General features: G+C 43.9%; 1 protein-coding gene across 1 annotated transcript; it reads left to right on the plus strand.

Annotated features, from left to right (window-relative positions):
- Positions 1-535: 535 nt before the first annotated feature.
- LOC310794008 (uncharacterized protein) lies at positions 536-17727 on the plus strand (the record flags this gene model as incomplete). The annotated part of the gene is made up of 10 exons (XM_083655877.1): positions 536-883; positions 993-1058; positions 4805-5258; positions 5381-5510; positions 13585-13611; positions 13709-13795; positions 15622-15835; positions 16423-16504; positions 16602-16692; positions 16826-17727. 10 exons carry the CDS (start codon positions 536-538, stop codon positions 17109-17111), a joined length of 1785 nt encoding a protein of 594 aa, XP_083512003.1. The 3' UTR covers positions 17112-17727.
- Positions 17728-20495: the final 2768 nt, after the last annotated feature.

Below are 20495 nucleotides of genomic sequence, written 5' to 3' on the forward strand. Positions count from 1 at the left end.
TATCGTGCTTTTATTCTGAAGGCAAAACACTAAACCGGAAGTGAGATTCCTGCTAGGCGGAAGTGAAATTCTCTTGGTCAGGCCCCGGACAAGACGGTGGTTTGATCACAGGGCGGCGCTGTTGACTAACCAGCTATTACAAGACGCCCTGTAACAGTGGTCGGCTGGCTGGACTGCTACTCGCCCACTGGACCATTTCACCACTGCAACCAGCGAGCAAGCTAACAACCAGAAGCGAACAACAAGATGTCAGTCAGTTCAAGCCTGTGAGACAAATTCGGAAACTCCCCCGGCAGCCGCCCCCTTCTTCTTCTACTAGTGTTTACAGCCGCCCCCTCTCCCCGTACTTCAAATCAACGATGAGCAGGAAGCGGGAGATTCAAGCCTCACTTTCCCCTATCAAATCCCAATCAGCTCAGTATATCCAGATCTATACTATCAATGAGCGCTGCATATAAAAAACCAACACATTCTTCACAACAACCACCAGACCAAACTTGCTACGAGACTTGACTTGTTTGATCATCAACCGATCATGGCAATTAAATGCGGAGTGAACTCGTGCACTTTGAAGAAGAGGCGAGAAGCAGAGGTAACAGCAGGCAAAGCGCTTATTTCGCATTGTATCCCAAAAGATCCTGAGCGCAGAAAAGAGTGGCTGCGAGCTCTGAAATACCATGAGAGCACCATTACAGTCGTGGACCTGCGAGTTTGCAGTCGCCATTTCAAAGAGGAGGACTACGAACGTTGTTATCTAGTCTCGTTGGCAGCTCAGCCTCAGGGTCGGAGAAGACTGAGGGAAACCGCAAATCCTTCTGTAGACTTGGATGAACCAGCAGCGGGACCTTCTCTCCCAACCCCAGGACCGAAACGGCGTCGTCTGGTAAGCACATCTAACTAACAAGTAGGATACAAACTGTGTTCATTGATCAAATACATTAAAATAAAAATAGGCTTACACTATAACGTTATTTTTGATTGTGACATTTCAGAATCCAGCGCCTGATGCTTCCCTGTCACTTCTCCCTCCTCCACAAGCTACACAAACAAGCGAAGAGGTAGGCTATAGCTAGCTATATACTAGCTCTGAATGCAGTATTGTGTTCGTTGCTAGCTCTCGCGGGCCACATAAAATGAGGTGGTTTGACATGTGCCATAACCCTAACCAAATTGTTGTACTTGCCTAGCCCTAATAACCAATCTTTGGAACGCAATTTAAAGTAGCTGAGAGCAAGATTTTCGATTGTTATAAAACAGTATAATTATAATATTGATGCATCACATCTTACCTATAATAGTAGCTGAGACCAAAGCCGTGTGAATCGGAGTTTGCTCTCTTGACGCTTATAGAGTCTGTGTCTGCTTACAGCCAATGTTTACAGCCGGACCGGCTACCGGCGACACCCGGAAGTGAAACGAAACGGTTTACGGCAGCTCCCTGCTTCCGCCAGCTCTGCCTAGCACATCTCGTCGTTATATTCTAACAGTTTGTTTGGAAGTTATTTTGTTATTTTGTTATTTTGTGGTTATGGCCGAACTGCGAGATCATGATTACGTAGCCCGTGCAAAGAAAAAAAGGAAGATTATGCCCCGTACCGACCAACAAAGAGAACGCAAGAGGACGTCTGATAAATCACGCGATAAATTTCGCATCAACATAGGTCCCGAATTCAAAAGATGGAGAGAATTTCGGGATATGAATGGTTTCAAAACAGACAATGAAATGGCTGTTTTCCTCCTAGACAGGTAGGTTATATGATATGTAGCCTATATTGTATTTCTGAAATACTTTTGGAGACGTGGTTTTGCTATTTACGTTATATGCTACAGCAAAGCTAGCTAATGTGTCGGCAAACTGGAGCTCTTTGTTACTGTATTTCAGCTTTCGTCCAGTGCAATCAATAATAAAACTAATAAGTAATAGTAATAATAATACATTGAAAGGGGGGGGGGCAAAGGGGTAAATAAAAGAATGACTTATCAACATAATAATGAAATTAAATATTCCATACTGTCACAGCGTCAAAAGATACTACAGCCCTGATCTGCAGAAAGCCGTCCCAGGGGTATGGTTGAGGTCCAAAGGGGGACTCCCAAGGAGGAGAACGCTTGGGGAGACTGATCCCAGACCAACTGCAGAGTCGGCACATGTGTTGCAGGTTATTTTTGAAATGTATACTACTTAACCATGTCTAACCATATGGCCATTTGAAAAGTTAATGCAGGATTTAATGTTTTACAAGAGGAAAACTACAAAAGGCCTTTTTTTTTTTAACACAGCAAGGGATAGTCTAGCGGTTCATTCCATTAAAACTGGGAGACGTGAATGTGACAGCTCCCTCTCTTAGTGCACTGTGCAGAGGAGGTTGGTAGTCAGATCAGTCAGGCTAGTAGTTGTTAGTAGTTCATACATAGGGACCATTGAGATATAATATGAATGGAGAACGCGTCCCTATCTCCTCCCTGTATGGTCTATTGAAGCCAAAATCTTCTCAGATCAGAGAACCAGAGTCTGTGCACTAGCTCTTTTGGGTTGAAACCTCAGTCTGAGCCCCCCCCCCCCCCCTATACTTTCTTATGTAGAGTTGCTGTTTCTAGAATGCGCACAGTGCATTGTGTATTTATATACAGTCTAGCTCTGTAAATATGGCACTTTAAGTTGTAATATTTTTTGTCTCAACAAAAGTAATCAGGAAGATTCCCACTATGAGATCAGTTTATCAAAACGACGCCTGTACGAAAATCTGATTTTGGTTGTCGGAGATTGAGACCTCCGGGCGGCTCTCAGGCTGCAGCCCGGACCGGAAGAGGAGCCAGGGATGCTCTCAGCCTTTCACTGGAAGAATTATCGGATGCACTGACTGCTGTGTTGATTAGCCTAATGTTTCAGTCGCATTTTGATTAACTTTATGATTTAATTCCTTTTGGAGCAAATGTTGGTTTAACAAATCTGACCATGGCGCTTTATGCTACGTTGTTTACTGGTATAGTCAGTGTGAGTAGGGCAGCCTGTAACGTTCTATTTAATATAGCTCAGTGGTAACGTTAGCCCAGCTGCCTGGTCTCGTCTCTGTAACTATATCCTTACAACAGCTAAGAAAGGAGCTTGTGAAGAACGAACATCCCCACAGTCAAAGCACTAACCTGAGATATCTATATAAAAACGTTTATTGCTTTACTACCAAAAATAAAACCTCCAGTGTCTGTATAAGCTAAGGCTAACCCGTTAGCGATTAGCTAATGGTGGTTGTGTACACTTGTGTAGGCCCCGTGTTGGTTATACCCGGGAGTTAACATTATAAAACACATTTCCTGGCATATGCAGGCAGTTGGACAACCTGGTAAGTTAAGTTAAGTGTGTCTATTGTGTTATTCCAGCTATCCTTATCGGTTGTTAAGTTATAGTAATATTAAGCCGATAAATAATGAAAAACAGCCGACTAGCACAAGCGGCTAACGCTAGTGCTAGCCTGCATGTTAAAAACCATTGTGTACCGATAACGTAGCTGGAACTAATAAAACACATATTTTCTGAACTTACTCCAGTCCCCAACCAACGTTACTTCCTCGCGCACCTTTCTCAAATGTCCTTTTTATTGGATATGTCTGGTAGCCAACACAGCCACCCCGACCTCCAGGGAGCCAGTACCCGTGCTAAGAGCCCCTGTCCCGGCCATACACACCAAGCACAGCCACCCGACCCCCAGGCAGCGTTAGATAACGGATGAAGCCGTGTGTCTTGTCTATGACGATAGATCTATAATATGAACAGCCTGTCCAGCCAATGACGGCTTGAGACTGGCTGCCACAGCTGTCAATCATCCATTTTTATATGTCAAATAACTACTTAAAAACAAACTGATCAGAAAAATGACCACTTGCACAGGCATTAGCCTGATAATAACTATCTAAAATGATACAAACCACCTTTCGGAAAAAATTATCTGACGTACACTGTGATTGTTCCGGTTGTCCATTTCCCCATCCACTAACATGGGGAGGCGGGCCTTGTGACCTATACTGGCACCTGCCGCCAGAGCGGCGATCTAACATGCAGCGGCTTCACTAAACGGGACCCGAGGCGGTGTCCATCTTTATATGTCGATGGTAGGGACACTCACGCGTTGCGATATTTTTTCCCGGATGATGGCGAAGGCTGGAGGCACCCTCTCTGCCTGTGATTGGCCTAGCGTCAAACGTTCATCCAATCACATCCAATCTTTCTACAGTCTGTGGCCAGACAGACAGCAGTTTCGCATGCTAGCATGCATGAAAGACGCCACTGTGTGTTTATGTTTTTGATATAGTCTGGTCTCTGGTTTATAATGCAGCTGCTACTCTTGGCAGCACACATATGTAGCCTACAGACAAATAAAAAAGAAAAGTTAAAAGATTAATGAATCTCCGATTCACACGGCTTTGGTCTCAGCTACTATTATAGGTAAGATGTGATGCATCAATATTGTAATAATTATACTGTTTAATAACAATCGAAAATCTTGCTCGTAGCTGCTTTAAAAAGCTGTACGAACCTTGAATCCAACATCCAAAAGTTAGATAGTGTAATGCTACCGTGTCTTGAGCAAGCATTAATTAATTTGGCCAGGTAATTAATTACTGTTTCGTTCCCTAAATTGTCTTAAGATATAATAAAGTTATTATATCTCAGCTGAAATTAGCTTTGCAGCTAGTTTATGTTTTAGCAGGTTGTGCAAACTGTAAGTTAGCTACCTAGATGACATTCTTGAATTTAACTTGGTAGATGATGTTAGCCTAATTTCAGAATGATCTTCAATCTGCACAGATCTTGACATCCCATGCCGAAATTTGTGTCACCGTGGGGAGCCAGGATGAGCTGGAGCCTGAGCCTTGCATCACTAGCGGAGAGACTGGGGGCCAGAATGAGCTGCAGCCTGTGCCTTGCATCACTAGTGGTCGAGAGACTGGATGGCAGAGTGTGGGGGGCCAGAATGAGCTGAAGCCTGAGCCTTGCATCACTAGTGGAGAGACTGGGGGCCAGAATGAGCTGAAGCCTGAGCCTTGCATCACTAGTGGAGAGACTGGATGGCAGAGCGTAGGGGGCCAGAATGAGCTGAAGCCTGAGCCTTGCATCACTAGTGGAGAGACTGAGGGCCAGAATGAGCTGGAGCCTGAGCCTTGCATCACTAGTGGAGAGAGTGGATGGCAGAGCGACATAGCCCGGCTAAGCAAGATCATCCAGCTGTCAAAAGGAACCTTGGAGAACAAAAGGAGCCAAGGTATGAAGCTACACATGCTTTTGTGTTTTTCAATTTAATAAACTGCCTATGCATTGAGGTGTGTTCATGTTCAGTTTGAAGTTTTATTCCATAGTAGTATTTTTTTTTAATAAAAATTACAGCACTCCCAGGCACGGCTGGCACAACCAAACACGCCATTTATATTGGTGTGGCCTTCGAGTGGTGGAAAAACCTAAGGGTTTCCAAGGGTTTGAAGAGTGATGAGCAGCTAGCCGTGCTACTTCTGGACAGGTGAGATATCATTTACTCTGTCTAGTTATATGGATTAGCCTCAGGTAGGCCTGTTGGTGTTTTTTTGTTTGATTGTTTTTTACCTTGGATTTCACACAGTTTTGTTTTGTATTTGTTATGATTTTCTGCCTGTACAGCACTTTGGTTAACATAAGTTGTTATAAATGTGCTCTATAAATAAAATGTACCTTGACAGCTAATGTCACCATCACTCCTCATGCCTACACCCAACCTCCTCGTACCTACACCCAACCTAGGGCCATATGAAATCTGCCCCCCCCCCCCTTTTTTTCTAAATTCCATTTTCCATTTTAATTTAAATGTAGGGGTTAGGATAGATAGATTTTTTTGTTTTATGACTTGACTCTCAGACAGCCTCTTCGACATGTTTCTCAAAGTGAAAACTAAGTTGGGGTGATGTAAGGGTCCCACACAAGACCAACCCCCCTCTCAAAACACCCTAATCAAAAACAGAATGATTTAGGCCTATTTTACAATGATGAAATCATTTAGGTTTAGAATAATTAGGTTTACTTTTGATTTCTATAATTAGGCCTACTTTTTTTTTTTTTATCCATTTCAGCCAAATTCTGTTATATTCCATTTCAGGCTATGAATGATATATGAACAAACCCCTCCTGTAAAAACCTTCAGAATATAGTTAGGAACACAACTGGAAATGTTGGTGTGTGTGTAAGTGCTACTGAAGGGGAGATTTTTGGCTCAGAGTATGAGAAAAGGGAACACGGCTGGTTTACCCTTTTCACCTGTGGTGTCTCGCCTTAAGACTAAACCTAATTTGAAGGGTCAAAACCCAAAGAGAATAAAGGAAGTGAAAGTGAACAACAGAGTAGAAGTGAAAGAGATATCATAATCTTATGCTGAAGTGGTTCAGAGTGGAGACAAATGATCAAATGGAGAAAGTGGAAATGGAACCGGAGCAGAAACACAAAGGAATTGAACAGAACATTTGTGTGGGCAAAAGAGGATTTCTGATGTTTGTGGCCATTAATTGTGCGTAACAGGTCAAAGGAAAAGATTAAGATGATGATGGACACTGAGGTTTCTGGATATTGTTGACATTTCTGGAGAGGAGATTGAGAAAGCGCTGAGGGATGAATTCCCGCAGAGTCAGACAAGTGCTCCTGGGTCATAGAATGGACATACACATACATACTATCATGAATGGGAGCGCTATAGGTGGATACATGTAATGATGAACACTGTTAGATTGTACTATGAAGAAGACGTCAAAGTCCAGTAGGTGGCGGTAATGCACCACTTAAGGATGTCAGGCGCCATTAAACACGGAAGAAGAAGAACATGCACCATCTAGTGGAGAAAGGCTGACGGTAGGGGAAACAGCCATCGCATTCGCCCCCACCCCCTCCCATTCCTGAAAGTGGAATAATAATGTGTTGATGAAATGATGATGGCGGAATCGACAACAACAACAACCGGTGCAAGTGGTAACGTTACCATTAAGCCAAAAAGACAACGCACTCTGGGCAAAATAGCGAGCGATCAAGCGCGAGCAAAAACACGGGTCAACGTAGGACTCGCGTTCAACCGCTGGAGAAACCTACGGACAAGAAAGAAAATCATGAATGACGAGGATTTGGCGTTCTTTCTTATGGAAAGGTGAGCAACGTTTAGCAACATTTGATTTGATTTAGCTGTTGTTAACATAGCAACTCCAAGGGTGTTTGCTTTCCTAGACAAAATAGGCACGCGTATGAAAGAGATGTAGCTAGTCACAGGAAGAGATCGGTTTGCATGCGTATCAGTAAAGAGTGATGTTTGACACGCTGGGCTTTCCGTAACGTTACGCCCTGGTAAGGTTTCCCGCGAATGGTAGCATAGATGTTCCTCCATTACTGTCGTGCACCAAGGAGGTGCCTCCCTCCATGGCCTCCTCAACCAAAACAGGAGCGACTCTGATGAAGAGGCTTTTTTGACGGAGCAGAGCGCAGAGAGCGAAGCGGGACAGTGACGACAAAACCCGGGGAAGGAAGGAGCAGCTCTGCCTGGAGAGAGCTGGGCTTCCAACCCCACTTTCAATTGGCTGGCCGTCTATCAAACTACCGTATATAATCTTATCGCAGTTATTTAAAGCTACTATCCGTAGGTTCGGGAGGAAAATAAACGTTCACAAAGTGTGTTCTATTATCAATGAGTGAATGCGCCGTTCCGTAACTGTCTCTGCGTCGTTCCGTAACTGTCTCTGCGTTCACCCATTTGATTGCAAAGAGACATAGCAGGATTTTCTGCTCGTCGCTGGTCACGATTTGATGTGACGTTATTATGCGCGAAGAAATGGAGTCCGCGAACAAAAGCAAGCGACCCGCAGCAGCAACACAGAGTCCACTAAGATCTCCACTAAAACCCAAAAAGAAGAACGTTCTATCCGAGGAAGCCCTTCTGGCCAGACACGAACGTGGCCGAGTCACTGGCAGTGTCCACAGAGAGAGAAGAATCAGTCAGGACTCCGGATAAGAGGGGGTTGTCTTGCTTTGACCTCTCCATTGCACCTGTTGTCAATTTAATTTGCACCAAAGAGTAAAATTGATTCACAATCACTTTTGCTTCCTAAATGGACAGATTGATATCCCTGAAGTTTGACTGACTTGGTGTTATACTGTTGTTAAAATAGAACTAAAGCAGCTCTATATTCCATTAGGAAACACTATTGTAAGGTATCTGGTATATGGCATTAGAACAGGGTATCTCTGTATGGTATCTGGTCTATGGCATTAGAACAGGGTATCTCTGTATGGTATCTGGTCTATGGCATTAGAACAGGGTATCTGCCGGGTTTTAAATCATTGCCTTGAAGGGATAGTTTGGTTTGTTTGAAGTGGGGTCCTATCTGCTAGTTCGATACACTAACTTAATTAGGTACAGTGGTATTGAAGCGGGGCGCAGCGTGTAACGAGATCCGTCACCCAGAGCAGCAGCCTCACCTGCTTTTTCTCTGTAAGTACATGGGGTCAACAACTAAAACGTAATTTAGCCACCTCAAACAACGCCCACCTAAACAAATCGATATCTGTGTACATGTACGCTCTATTTTGAGAATTCTCAGCGCTTTACTTTTCCGCCAAACAGTCATTTCATTCGGCACTACTTTTTCTCCCAACCGTATTACTACCGTATTCCTCCGCTAAACTCCTGCACAGAGCCGCGGTGCTGGATCACTCTGCAGATCACAGGTTATCTCAGTTCACAAAGTACAGTTACATCGCGACAGCACGTCTGGAGTATTTTTTCCATCAATAATTCAACGATGGTGCGTGTTTGTGTATTTCCTGGCTGTTCGAACAGACAAAGATCCTGGTCTGGTTATCGGTTTCACCGTATTCCTTTGAAGAACAGAAGTATTATACAGTTGTGGCTTGTTGCACTGAATAGAGACATCAGCACGCCTCCCGAAATTTTGGCAGAACTTCGCGTTTGCAGTGCACATTTTTCTGAAGAGGATTATCAACAACCCCTCCCAGATAAGAAAGACAAGCACTTTCTGAAGAGCGATGCTGTACCTAGACCACAGGTGAGATATGAAATAGGAATCACACCATGCTTGTAGGCTACTATCGCAATTTTTTTTCTCTTTTGTCTAAATGCATGACGAAATCGGCACGTTTTCACGTTATTTATGCGCAATATTACTTTCACAGGCATGTACATCACCGGGCCCAATGCAGGAAGAACAGCAAATGTTTCCTGTCCCAAGACAATCCACCCGCAAGAAGACACCAGTCAAGAGGCTGTATCTAACCAAGAGGTATCCTCTTGTCACCATGGTGAACGGCATATCATCGTCTCTATCAAAATCACTCATATTTTCATTCGTGTAGGCTATTGTACTTGCTGTGTCTTCTTCAACAACAAACAGGAAAAATGACCCAGATCCCAGCTGGTCTGCGGAGTGATCCAGCACCGCGTCTCTGTGCAGGAGTTTAGCGGAGGAATACGGTAGTGATACGGTTGGGAGAAAAAGTAGTGCCGAATGAAATGACTGTTTGGCGGAAAAGTAAAGCGCTGAAAATTCTCAAAATAGAGCGTACATGTCAGACTTAATTGAACACCCACTTCCTCTGGACCCAATACTTCGATTAATTAATGATGACTCTAAGCTTAATTTATCGGGGAAGCAGAGGAAGATTTGGCTTGCTGGCCTAACTGTAGTCAAGAAAATGATAGCCCAAAGATGGCTTCCCCCTTAACATTCACAAATGGCTGGCATACTTTCGTGATATAGTAATGCTTGAACTCTCCACTGCGAGGGTTAATAGAGCGAAGTCCACAACTCTTGAACTTTGGAGAGATGTGGCACCTCAGATATCTGACTTAATGACCTCAGTGCCTCAGGAACCAGTGCTTCAGTAGCGAAGTGTGAGACAGTTACTTTAAACAAGAGACCGTGGGGGGTGGGGGGGTTTGGGGTGGAGAGGGTGCTCTCCTATATTTTATTTCATTTTTATTTCTTTTTGTTTTGTGGTAAATACAAAATTGATGTCACTCATGTCACAAGCCCTCTGAGACATGCTTGTGAATTAGGGCTATATAAATAAACTTGACTTGACTTGACTTAGCACATGTTCTGATGGGTATTGGGGGGGTGATATGAGTGGGCAGGTGGGATGAGGGCTCATGCATCCTGGCTAATGTCTGTCATAATGTCGTGTAACTATGCTGAACTATTGATGTCAATAAAAAATTGATCACAAAAAATAAAAATAGAGCGTACATGTACACAGATATCGATTTGTTTAGGTGGGCGTGGTTTGAGGTGGCTAAATTACGTTTTAGTTGTTGACCCCATGTACTTACAGAGAAAAAGCAGGTGAGGGTGCTGCTCTGGGTGACGGATCTCGTTGCACGCTGCGCCCCGCTTCAAGACCACTGTACCTAATTAAGTTAGTGTATCGAACTAGCAGATAGGACCCCACTTCAAACAAACCCAACTATCCATTTAACACGTTCACTGCCAATGGCGAGTTGAGTCGTCAAAAAAAATCCAACGGTTGACTGCCAATGACGAGTTGAGTCGTCAAAAAAAAAAAAAAAAAAATTTTGACGGTGGGACGTTGATCAACGCCCCCCACGTCTCCTATAAAAATATTGGAGCCACCGAACGTGTACAACCCATTCCACCGACCCACTAAGTGGCGACAGTGCACTCCATTCTAGAAAAAGTTGAGCCAAAACTGCAGGGGAATGCGCGATGAAACCATTCTCCTACTGTAAAATGGATTGGCGAAAACGCTTTCGCGCTGATTGCTGGCGGTGCGGGATTGCAAATTTGCATAATAGATTATGGGTGCAACACACTTTGAAACACGCAGCATAAATAAGACCACAATCGCAAAAGAAACCCCGTTTCTTGGGGTTTCTCAACCGAAAACCCAGAAACGAACGAGCCTCATTCTCATACTGTAGGCGAAAACGCTTTCACGCTGGCGCACACGGGCGCACAACGGTGGGGGGTTCCAAAAATAGACTGGGTGGAAAACACACTTTGAAACACGCAGCATAAAGCCTAGAATCGCACAAAGCTTCATCAAAGCTCTCAAACCCAAGAAACGAGTGAGCCCCATCCACACTCCCAGGGAGGGAGGCTGCTCACTGCTCAGACAGGCAGTAGAAACTGCTTGTGACAAACGCGCTGCTGAAAGCCACCAGACACGCCCACGGAGGGAGGAGTTTGAAGGAGAGGGCGTTCAGAACTATATTGTTTAGATGTCTGATATCTCACTGATGCCAAAAATAAATGGTTAAAGTGACTGTTCTGCCTGTTTGATTGAATTTCACAAAACTGCGATTATCTCAGCTTTCAGTCTCAGACGCTGAAACCATGCTGTACTCAACGGCTAATATCTACATAACTACTAACTCTACAAACTAACTATTTTAGACAGAGAAAGCACACATTCTATTAGTACTTTTGTGAACTTTGTGTTCACAAAGTCCAAGCAGAAAATAATCCTCGGCTCTTGTAAAATGAGCCAGAATCCTCAAAAAACCCCTCTGGCAGAAGCTACCTACAGTAAAAAAAAAACGGCTGGCAGTGAATGTGTTAAAAAGTATTAACAAGTCTTTGGGAGAGGCATTACATTTTGTAGCTATTGTGCTGATGGTGTTAAATGAGTATGTGATATCGTACCATATCGATCGCAGCCCCCTGAAATGAATTGAAATCAGATGGTGGCAGACTGTCATAGCAGCAAATATCTTAACTTTGTCCAACGAATCAATATAATATTGTATCGTGATGAAACTTATGATTTACACCTCTATCGCTGATCCGACGAAAGTGGCGTTGAGGTCTTGAAAAAGGTCTTAAAAGGTATTCAGGATTCAGGATTCCTGCATATAGCTTGTAGAAAGATTTTGGGGGAAGTTACGGAATAGATACAGTCTAAAGGTTTTAAAGGCTGCATTACAGTAAGAGAAGTGTAGGCTAGTAGTGACATTTAAGTATAATGTCGTAACTCACTCACTTTTTCATGTATACACAGAGACTTCACAGAATTGTTTGGTCGTGGAAATTTGTTTTGAAGTCATGGAAAAGTCATGGAAATCTATTGGTGAAAATGTGTATGAACCCTGAATCTAGGTGTAATGAGCCTGTGAGGTGGATGTGTATGAACCCTGAATCTAGGTGTAATGAGCCTGTGAGGTGAATGTGTATGAACCCTGAATCTAGGTGTAATGAGCCTGTGAGGTGAATGTGTATGAACCCTGAATCTAGGTGTAATGAGCCTGTGAGGTGGACTGAACACGCTTGCTGAGCTTAAAGGGCTTGGATCGTGTGCATGGAGGCTTAAAGGAACACAGACATTTTGGGAGATTGGCCTATTTGCCATCTTCCTGATAGTAAGACGAGAAGATGGATGCCCTTCTCTTCTCTGTGCATGCAGTAGAAGAATAGCTAGCCGCCCCTCCCGCTAGTAGTTAGCTTAGCACAATGAATGGCAGTAAATGGTGACTAACCCTGTTAACACGAGCAAAAATGTACAACAACAAAAGCATGAAAAGCTTCCATACTGCTCAACCTGGCGTAATCCAAGTCTCCACAAGCCCTGAGATGCCAAGTTGACATGAAAAAATGAGAGTGAGAGAGAGAGAGACCAACAGACGGAGAGAGAGAGAGCTCTCAGCTCTGTCTGCATGCGGCTCAGCATACACACACACACAAACACACCACAGCATTGAGTGAGAGAGGGAGAAAAACGGAGCTCACCTGTGAATACAAGGCAGGATGACAGCAGATTAAGAGCAATGCCTCCTCGCATTTAAAATAACTTTGTGCCATGAGTTCCACTCTATCTGTCTGTCTCTACCCGCATGTTTGTTTAGTGTGCATGTGTGTTGTAAAGAGGTTGGTTCGGGTCATTTTCATCGCCATTCATTATAACGAGCAGAGCGTGTGTTTAGGCTATTTTTATTTTTTCAACTATCGTCCCGGCTCCGTCCCCAAATTAATTTCCATCGTCCTATTTTTAACGTCCCCGGGATGACGGACCTCCCGTCACTGGAGGTCCTGTCGGGCCCTGGTGAAGTGTTTATGTGTGTGTCAAATGTGTGTTGTCCTCCATGCTACTCTGCTGCTGCACTTTGTGAAGTGAACAGGGGGAGGGGAGGACAACAACTTTGGAAGCGTCTTTCAGACATAGAAATGCAACTGATAGAATGTGCATGTAGCGCGATTCTAACGATCTGTCTGGAAAGGCAGATCGTGGACCCATTCTAATCGTTAAACGATCTAAGATCGTCATATCGCCCACCCCTAGTGTGAATGTGTTTTTTCTCATTTCTTTCTGGCAACCAGCATCATCATTGAATGAAAATAAAATTATCAAAATCTTGTGGGCAATTTTTGCCCTTCAATCACAGTTTTTAGGGGCATTCTGAGATTTCTTTGTGCATTTTTGCACTTGGCCATGGCTGATTTCCTACACTGTCCTGGTCCCACACTATGGTTCCACATGATGTGTAGTTAGGCTGACACCGTCTATGATACGCTGTGACAGTCAACCAGTAAGCTAACTTTCATCTCTTCTCATTGCAGTTATCTTGGGGCGAATACGACACTGAGGTGAGGAGCCTGTATATGAATTGTAACCTTTGTACCAAACCTTATGATGCACTGCTGCAGAGCCTTGATGTTTGTTTTCCATGTGTCTACTATGCAGCGTGGATTTTGTGCGACTTGTCACAAAGGAGGCACCTAAGCATCAGGATACAGCAGCTGCACCTTCTAAACACAACTCAGAGGACAGGTAAATATAATGAAGTGTATGCCTGGGCTGGTGACTATGCCCGTTTTACTCGCATATGCGACTAAAAATAGAACAGTGCGAATTGTAAAATGCCTTTTGGGGCACGTGTGCGAGTACAGAATTCGACCGTCAATATATATATATTTATTTTTTCAGAGCGTTAAAAATCAGAACGGCATTAAAGTTGAGAGCCTGTGTCCCAGTTCACTTGAAGGCAACACAGCGTTGCCTTGAACCAATGGTGACTGGTGAAAAAAAGCACGTGTACGGCAACCATTTTAGGGCATCCTCGTCCGTCAGAGTATAGGCTATCGTTCCTCAGTCTAAGCGTTGTCAGTTGTCATGTCTCCTATAGTAAACCATGTCGAGTGTGCTCTGAAACACCTTCAGTCCTCACACGAAAACGCTGTCATTCTTCCTGCATTACTGTTTCACTCCTCACGCGTCAGTCATCGCACAATACGGCATCACTCGTCAATCATCAGTCCTCACTCGTCAGGCATCACATCTCACACGAAAACGTTGTCGTTCCTCCTGCCTCACTTATCACTCAAACTAGCTGTCAGGCATCACTCAAACTAGCTGTCAGGCATCACTCAAACTAGCTGTCAGGCATCACTCAAACTAGCTGTCAGGCATCACTCCTCACGTCTCACACAAAAAAACGTTGTCGATCCTCCTGCAGACTAGCTGTCAGGCATCACTCAAACTAGCTGTCAGTCATCACATGAAAACGCTGTCATTCCTTGTTTTTGGTTGTTCTTCCGTGTGTGATGGGGAAACTGCAAGAATGCCTCTGTGAAATGAACAACAATTTCTTACAACTTCACTTCCGGTTGAGTGATTTTGCCTTAAAAATAAAAGCGCGTTACAGAAGATTAAACATGCGGGAACGCAATCCTTATTTGCCAAATCCAAGGTATGTTAAAACTATACTATCAATGGTAAAAATGTTGTCTTGCGTCATCATACATCGTATCGGACACAGACCATTTCCACCCGCAGCAGGATTAATGTCAGCTAAACACTTTCATAGGCTAACATGGCTAACGCTAATTAGCACCAGCTATCTTTGCGCTATCTAACGTTAACGTTACTTGACTGAGCAAATAACGTCATGTGTAGGCCAGCATGTCGTTATCCAAACTTCATTTCAATTCAACCTCTTCATTTTGCTCTGAGTGCACCAGATTGATGCATCTTACTTTAAAATGTACAACATTTTCTTTCAAGAGGGTCCAGTGTCTATCCACCATGATCTTTATATTTATTTATCTTTATTATTTATATGTTATAAATATACTTTTTTTTTTCAGTTTAAATAAACCTTGCCTTTGGGTTAGTCACGCAATTTATTCTCTTGAGCTTTATTCCTTCCCAGCCTATCTGAATTCTGTTGTATTGATACAGTGCATAGAAGTTATGGCAAACTAAGGCCGTTTAGTTTTGCAATCTCAAACTCAAAATGTATAGTAATTGTGTTAGTTGAAGGTGTGTCGCAGATGTAATCGGTTACAGCTCGAAGTGGCGATGGGGTCTTGAAATTTATTGGAAGGGTCTTGAAAAAGTCTTGAAAAAGTCTTGAATTTAACTTCAGGATTGCTGCATATACCCTGGTCTCACACCCATAGTGAACCTGATGAAGCATAACATGTGAAATGTGTTGTTCGCCTTGTTTCTTGTTTTTTTTATGTAACAAAATGAAGTGTCCATCTTTCCTATCCTGGTGTGCGCTGGACAACAACTTTTTTATTCTTGTGATTCACCCTGCACCAGCTTTCCTCAGCTCTTTGTTAAAGCCTTTTGTCCTGTCTGCATTTCTTTAGGGGAACTGTTTATAATCCATACCCAGTTATAGTGGGTGTGTCGACTGTATCCGAGGCCGCTTCTACCATCCCTGGTGTAGCGTGTGGGTCGACTGGATCCGAGGCCGCTTCTACCATCCCTGGTGTAGCGTGTGGGTCGACTGGACCCGAGGCCGCTTCTACCAACCATCATGCTGCTGCTGTCCATGCTTTCCAACCATCTGAAAATGGAATGGTAAATCATGCTTCAAATAGTAGACTTGATTTTGACTGTGTAGTGTAAAAACTCCAGCAGACCTCTGCTCAATATTTAAGTTATTAAGAGCAAATGAGGAGTAAATTATTAATTAACAACTCTATAGTAGGAGATTAAAGCCCCCCTCCACTGTTATTTTGTCATTTTTAAGATATTTCATGTGTTGCTGGGTTTTGCCTACTCTGTTGATCAGCCAGTGTTCGCCAGTGTATTTTTTTTGACAAATAACCTTATTTTTTACTCCACTGCTTCTCGTCAGTGTCTGTTACTCCACTGCTTCTCTTCAGTGTCTGTTACTCCACTGCTTCTCTTCAGTGTCTGTTACTCCTCTTCAGTGTCTGTTACTCCACTGCTTCTCTTCAGTGTCTGTTACTCCTCTTCAGTGTCTGTTACTCCACTGCTTCTCTTCAGTGTCTGTTACTCCTCTTCAGTGTCTGTTACTCCACTGCTTCTCATCAGTGTCTGTTACTCCACTGCTTCTCGTCAGTGTCTGTTACTCCACTGCTTCTCGTCAGTGTCTGTTACTCCACTGCTTTCACTAACAGCTGTGTTGTGCGCCTTTCAAGGAGCAGCTCAGAAAAGACAGTGCTTGCCAAAGCCAAGGAGGACACAACAGGACAAAGACAAAGCGAGCGTTGAAGAATAAAGGTGAGACACTCACATCAGCAGAAGTCTCCCCCCCAGCAAAGGATTTCTGCTGATTGTAATCAGTTGATTTGATTGTAATCAGTTGATTTGTTCACAGGTCAAAAGTCTGTCAAGAATTTGGAGAGGTATGTCGGCCTCGGTGCCTCAACATATGTGGATGATGGACAGTACCTGGTGGATTTGGAGAGGTATGCTGATGTGAACAGTCAGGATTCACTTTACATTCATATGATAACCTGTATATGACCTATAACCTGTGACTATGACCTATAACCTCTGACCTTCACCTCTCGTGTGACTCGCTCCCTGCTTCTCTTCCAGCCCCTCTCAGCACGTGGTGGATGAGGCGTGCATCCTCCAGCTCTTCAAGACCTGCCTGGAATGCAAGAAGCTGTGTCGTGTGGGTAGACGCGTGAAAGGCCTACAGCTGGTGATCAACCAGTCGTGCCACTACTGCCACTTTCGTTGCAGATGGACCAACCTGCCAGAACCAGTACCAGAACCAGAACCAGAACCAGAACCAGCCACCCAGAGTGATGTTGAGCACACCCCCGATTTGACATACCTGCCTCCGTGTTTCGGCCTCCAGAAAGACGTTCCAAGCTGACTGTGATTGTGTTGTGAGCAAGTCGCAACAGGAAGTGTTGTTAGTTCCAGTTTGAACACCAGTGACACAGGAAGTGTTGTTAGTTCCAGTTTGAACACCAGTGACACAGGAAGTGTTGTTAGTTCCAGTTTGAACACCAGTGACACAGGAAGTGTTATTAGTTCCAGTTTGAACACCAGTGACACAGTGGAAATTGGCAGCAGAAATCACAGCCACTTCAGTACTTTGACATAAGCTACCTCAATGGTGTTTCTCATTTTCCCTGGAATACCTTGTCCATTTTCTGTCGTTTCCCCGCCATTTCTGGATCCAGGCACATGGAAACCTGAGGCATATTGAACTCTGAACTGTATCAGTACAAAAACAACCTAATCAATATCTTGTCAGTGTGCAATATTCATACTGATTAGTTTTGCATCTGTGGTCCCGGTTGGCGAGAGGATCCCTCCCCCTATCCTGTCTGACCTCCCCTCCTCCCCCTCAAACACACAAACGTGCGGCACGTAAAGAAAGATGTGGTTAAGATTAGTTGAGTTAAGAGTTTTCATATTTAACCACAAACATACTCTAACCAAATTGTTTTACTTGCCTAACCCTGATGTTTGAAAATAAAAGTGCTTGTTAAAAATGTGTGTGGTTTGACCGGGAATCGAACCCCAGTTGTCAGATTGGAAGCGAAGCACCTCACCCATTAATAGGGTTGCCACCCGTCCCTTAAAATACGGAATTGTCACGTATCTGGCCATGATATGGGACGCAATATTTTTTCCCGGATGATGGCGAAGGCTGGAGGCACCCTCTGCCTGTGATTGGCCTACCGTCAAACGTTCATCCAATCACATTCGCTTGGCTCTGCTGCGTCTTTTTCTACAGTCTGTGGTCAGACAGACAGCAGTTTCGCTTGCTAGCATGCATGAAAGACGCCACTGTTTGTTTTTGATATAGTCTGGTCTCTGGTTTATAATGCTGCCGCTACTCTTGGCAGTGCACGTATGTAGCCTACAGACAAATAAAAAAGAAAAGTTAAAAGATTAATGAGAATTGATCAAGGGTTATATAAAAACAGTGTCAATGCCCATTTACTCATTCTAACACGAGAGTGACATGTATTTGAATTGAAATATGTATCAGTATGTGGTGTTTGCCCAGCCCTTCATTGGGAAATGCAGCTTTATGGAGTGGGATCACGTGGAGATGGTCTTCAGAAACTTTGATGAGATTGACAGTAAGTAAACATTGTTTCAGATACATGGTGTAGTTGTGGAAAAGTGTGTGTGAGTTTGGAAGAGGAGTGCACCACTATGTGGAGACATGCATCCATAGCAGTGTTGATTTCGTAGACGAAAACTGAGGAAAAATGTTAGTCGACTACCTATTTTCACTGGTGAAAACTAGACTAAAAATGTTAGGGAGGGACGAATTGGAAAGAGATCCAATCAGAAGAGAAGAAGAAGTTAAACATCCGTGTCTGTATTGCACATTCAAACCTTAAAACAATTCCAGAATAGATTAATATATCTTTACAATAAGTTTGGAAATTCTAATAGTTAGTTTTCTTTGACTAAGATGAGATGAAATACTTAGACACTTAGTCCACGAAAACTTGACTAAATAAAATCAGGATGAGGTTGACTATGATAAGAGCTTAAAGGACGGCTTTACCGTGGGGAATATGAATATATATTCAATCTCACGCCCCTAAGGTTTTAGAATCCGTTGAAATTTTTGAAATTGGTTGTTTCCCGCCAGAGATATCACCCAAAATCCACTCTGTGTGTGTGTGTGGGGGGGGGGGGGTGGAGGGGAGGGGAGGGGCGGGTGCGGGCACCCGAAATACTATATTTCCCACAATGCACTGGGCTCGCGTGGCCTTCGTTTCCACGCCCACCGTGCACGCTTGACCAATGGGCGGCTCGCAGTGATTCAACGTTGATCTAGACGAAAAATAGCCGGGAGACAGACCTAACTTGTGAATCAACGTGAGTAGACGTGTTTGTTGAGACACAATAATGGCACTAAAATGCGGAGTGAAATCGTGCACGGCGAAGAAGAGGCGAGCAGCAGAGCTACCAGGCAACGCGCTTATGTCGCATCGCTTACCGCAAGACCCCGAGCGCAGAAAACAGTGGCTGAGCGCGTTGAAATCCGCTGAGAACACTGTTTCAACTAACCCTAACCTGAGAGTTTGCAATCGCCATTTCAAAGAGGACGACTATGAACCGAATTACCTAGGACCAGATGCAGCCCCGCCTAGGAGGAAACTGAGGGAAACTGCAATTCCTTCACTAAACTTGGATGAAGAAGCACCAGGGCCTTCTCGCGCTGCCCCAGAGCCGAAACGGCGTCGTCTGGTAAGCACATCTAACTAACGTATCCAAGTAGTATATGTCAAATAGACTTGTACTCCGACACAGCTTATTTGTAGAACGAGCGGGTTTATTTACGTCTCAACAACATGAGTACAGTATGACGACTGTTTGTGTTCTCTGCCAACCTTGCTGGCGCACTGCTATGACATCACAGCCTAGCTGCATATCCTATGTCTCTGATTGGTTAACAACTATGTCAATCAGAATACCAAATACCTTGACATCTCCCCTTCAAATTCTCATCCCTCTGGACCACAGGGTTTCAATAACTCTTTTGGTATAACTTGACATATATAACAGGAATGTCTTACTTTTACCTTCTAACATCCCGCATCATAAACAACATACATCCCATTCAATCACTTGAGCTGAATGTCCAATAACCAGTTGTTTAACTCTTTCCCCCGAGATAACAATAACACTTCTAGTTTCTTTTAGCTTTTACTATTTCAAACAATATGAGTCACTGTTCCATTTACTTACCCCTTTTATTTTTTTTATTTTTTTTTCACAACATGACTCTTTTGTCAGATATTACATATCCATTCTTATTACCGGTTTACACACTCTACCAGACCTTGTTACCCTCTGACCCTCAGGTGTGTTTTGGTTGAGCCCCACACTTTCCCTCAGTCTCTGACCAGAGCCTTGTGTTTCTGTCCCCGTTGGCTCTGTGGTCTCTTTCACAGTCTCTGTGTTTGCTGTTGTTGCTACAGGAGGCACAATCTGTAGGTGTCTCCTGTTCCTTCTCACCTCTCCTCCCCTTGGTGAGTTCACTTGGTACGAGCGCTGAGTGCAACTCTCCCGGATCACAGACGCAGGCCCTTTCCACACTTTGTCCTCATCCAACTTCAGCAGAACTTGTTCTCCTGGTCGTAGCAGTGGCAAGTCCCTTACTCCATGTCTCCTGTTGAAGTAGAACGCCTGCTGTTGTTTAGCCTCCGCATCTCTGCGTCTTATAAGAGCTCTATCCGGCCACTTAGGGACCAGATTCCTCTTGAGGGAAGGGAGTGTG

This window comes from Poromitra crassiceps (genome assembly GCF_964638095.1).
Source record: "Poromitra crassiceps genome assembly, chromosome: 19".
NCBI lineage: Eukaryota > Metazoa > Chordata > Actinopteri > Beryciformes > Melamphaidae > Poromitra > Poromitra crassiceps.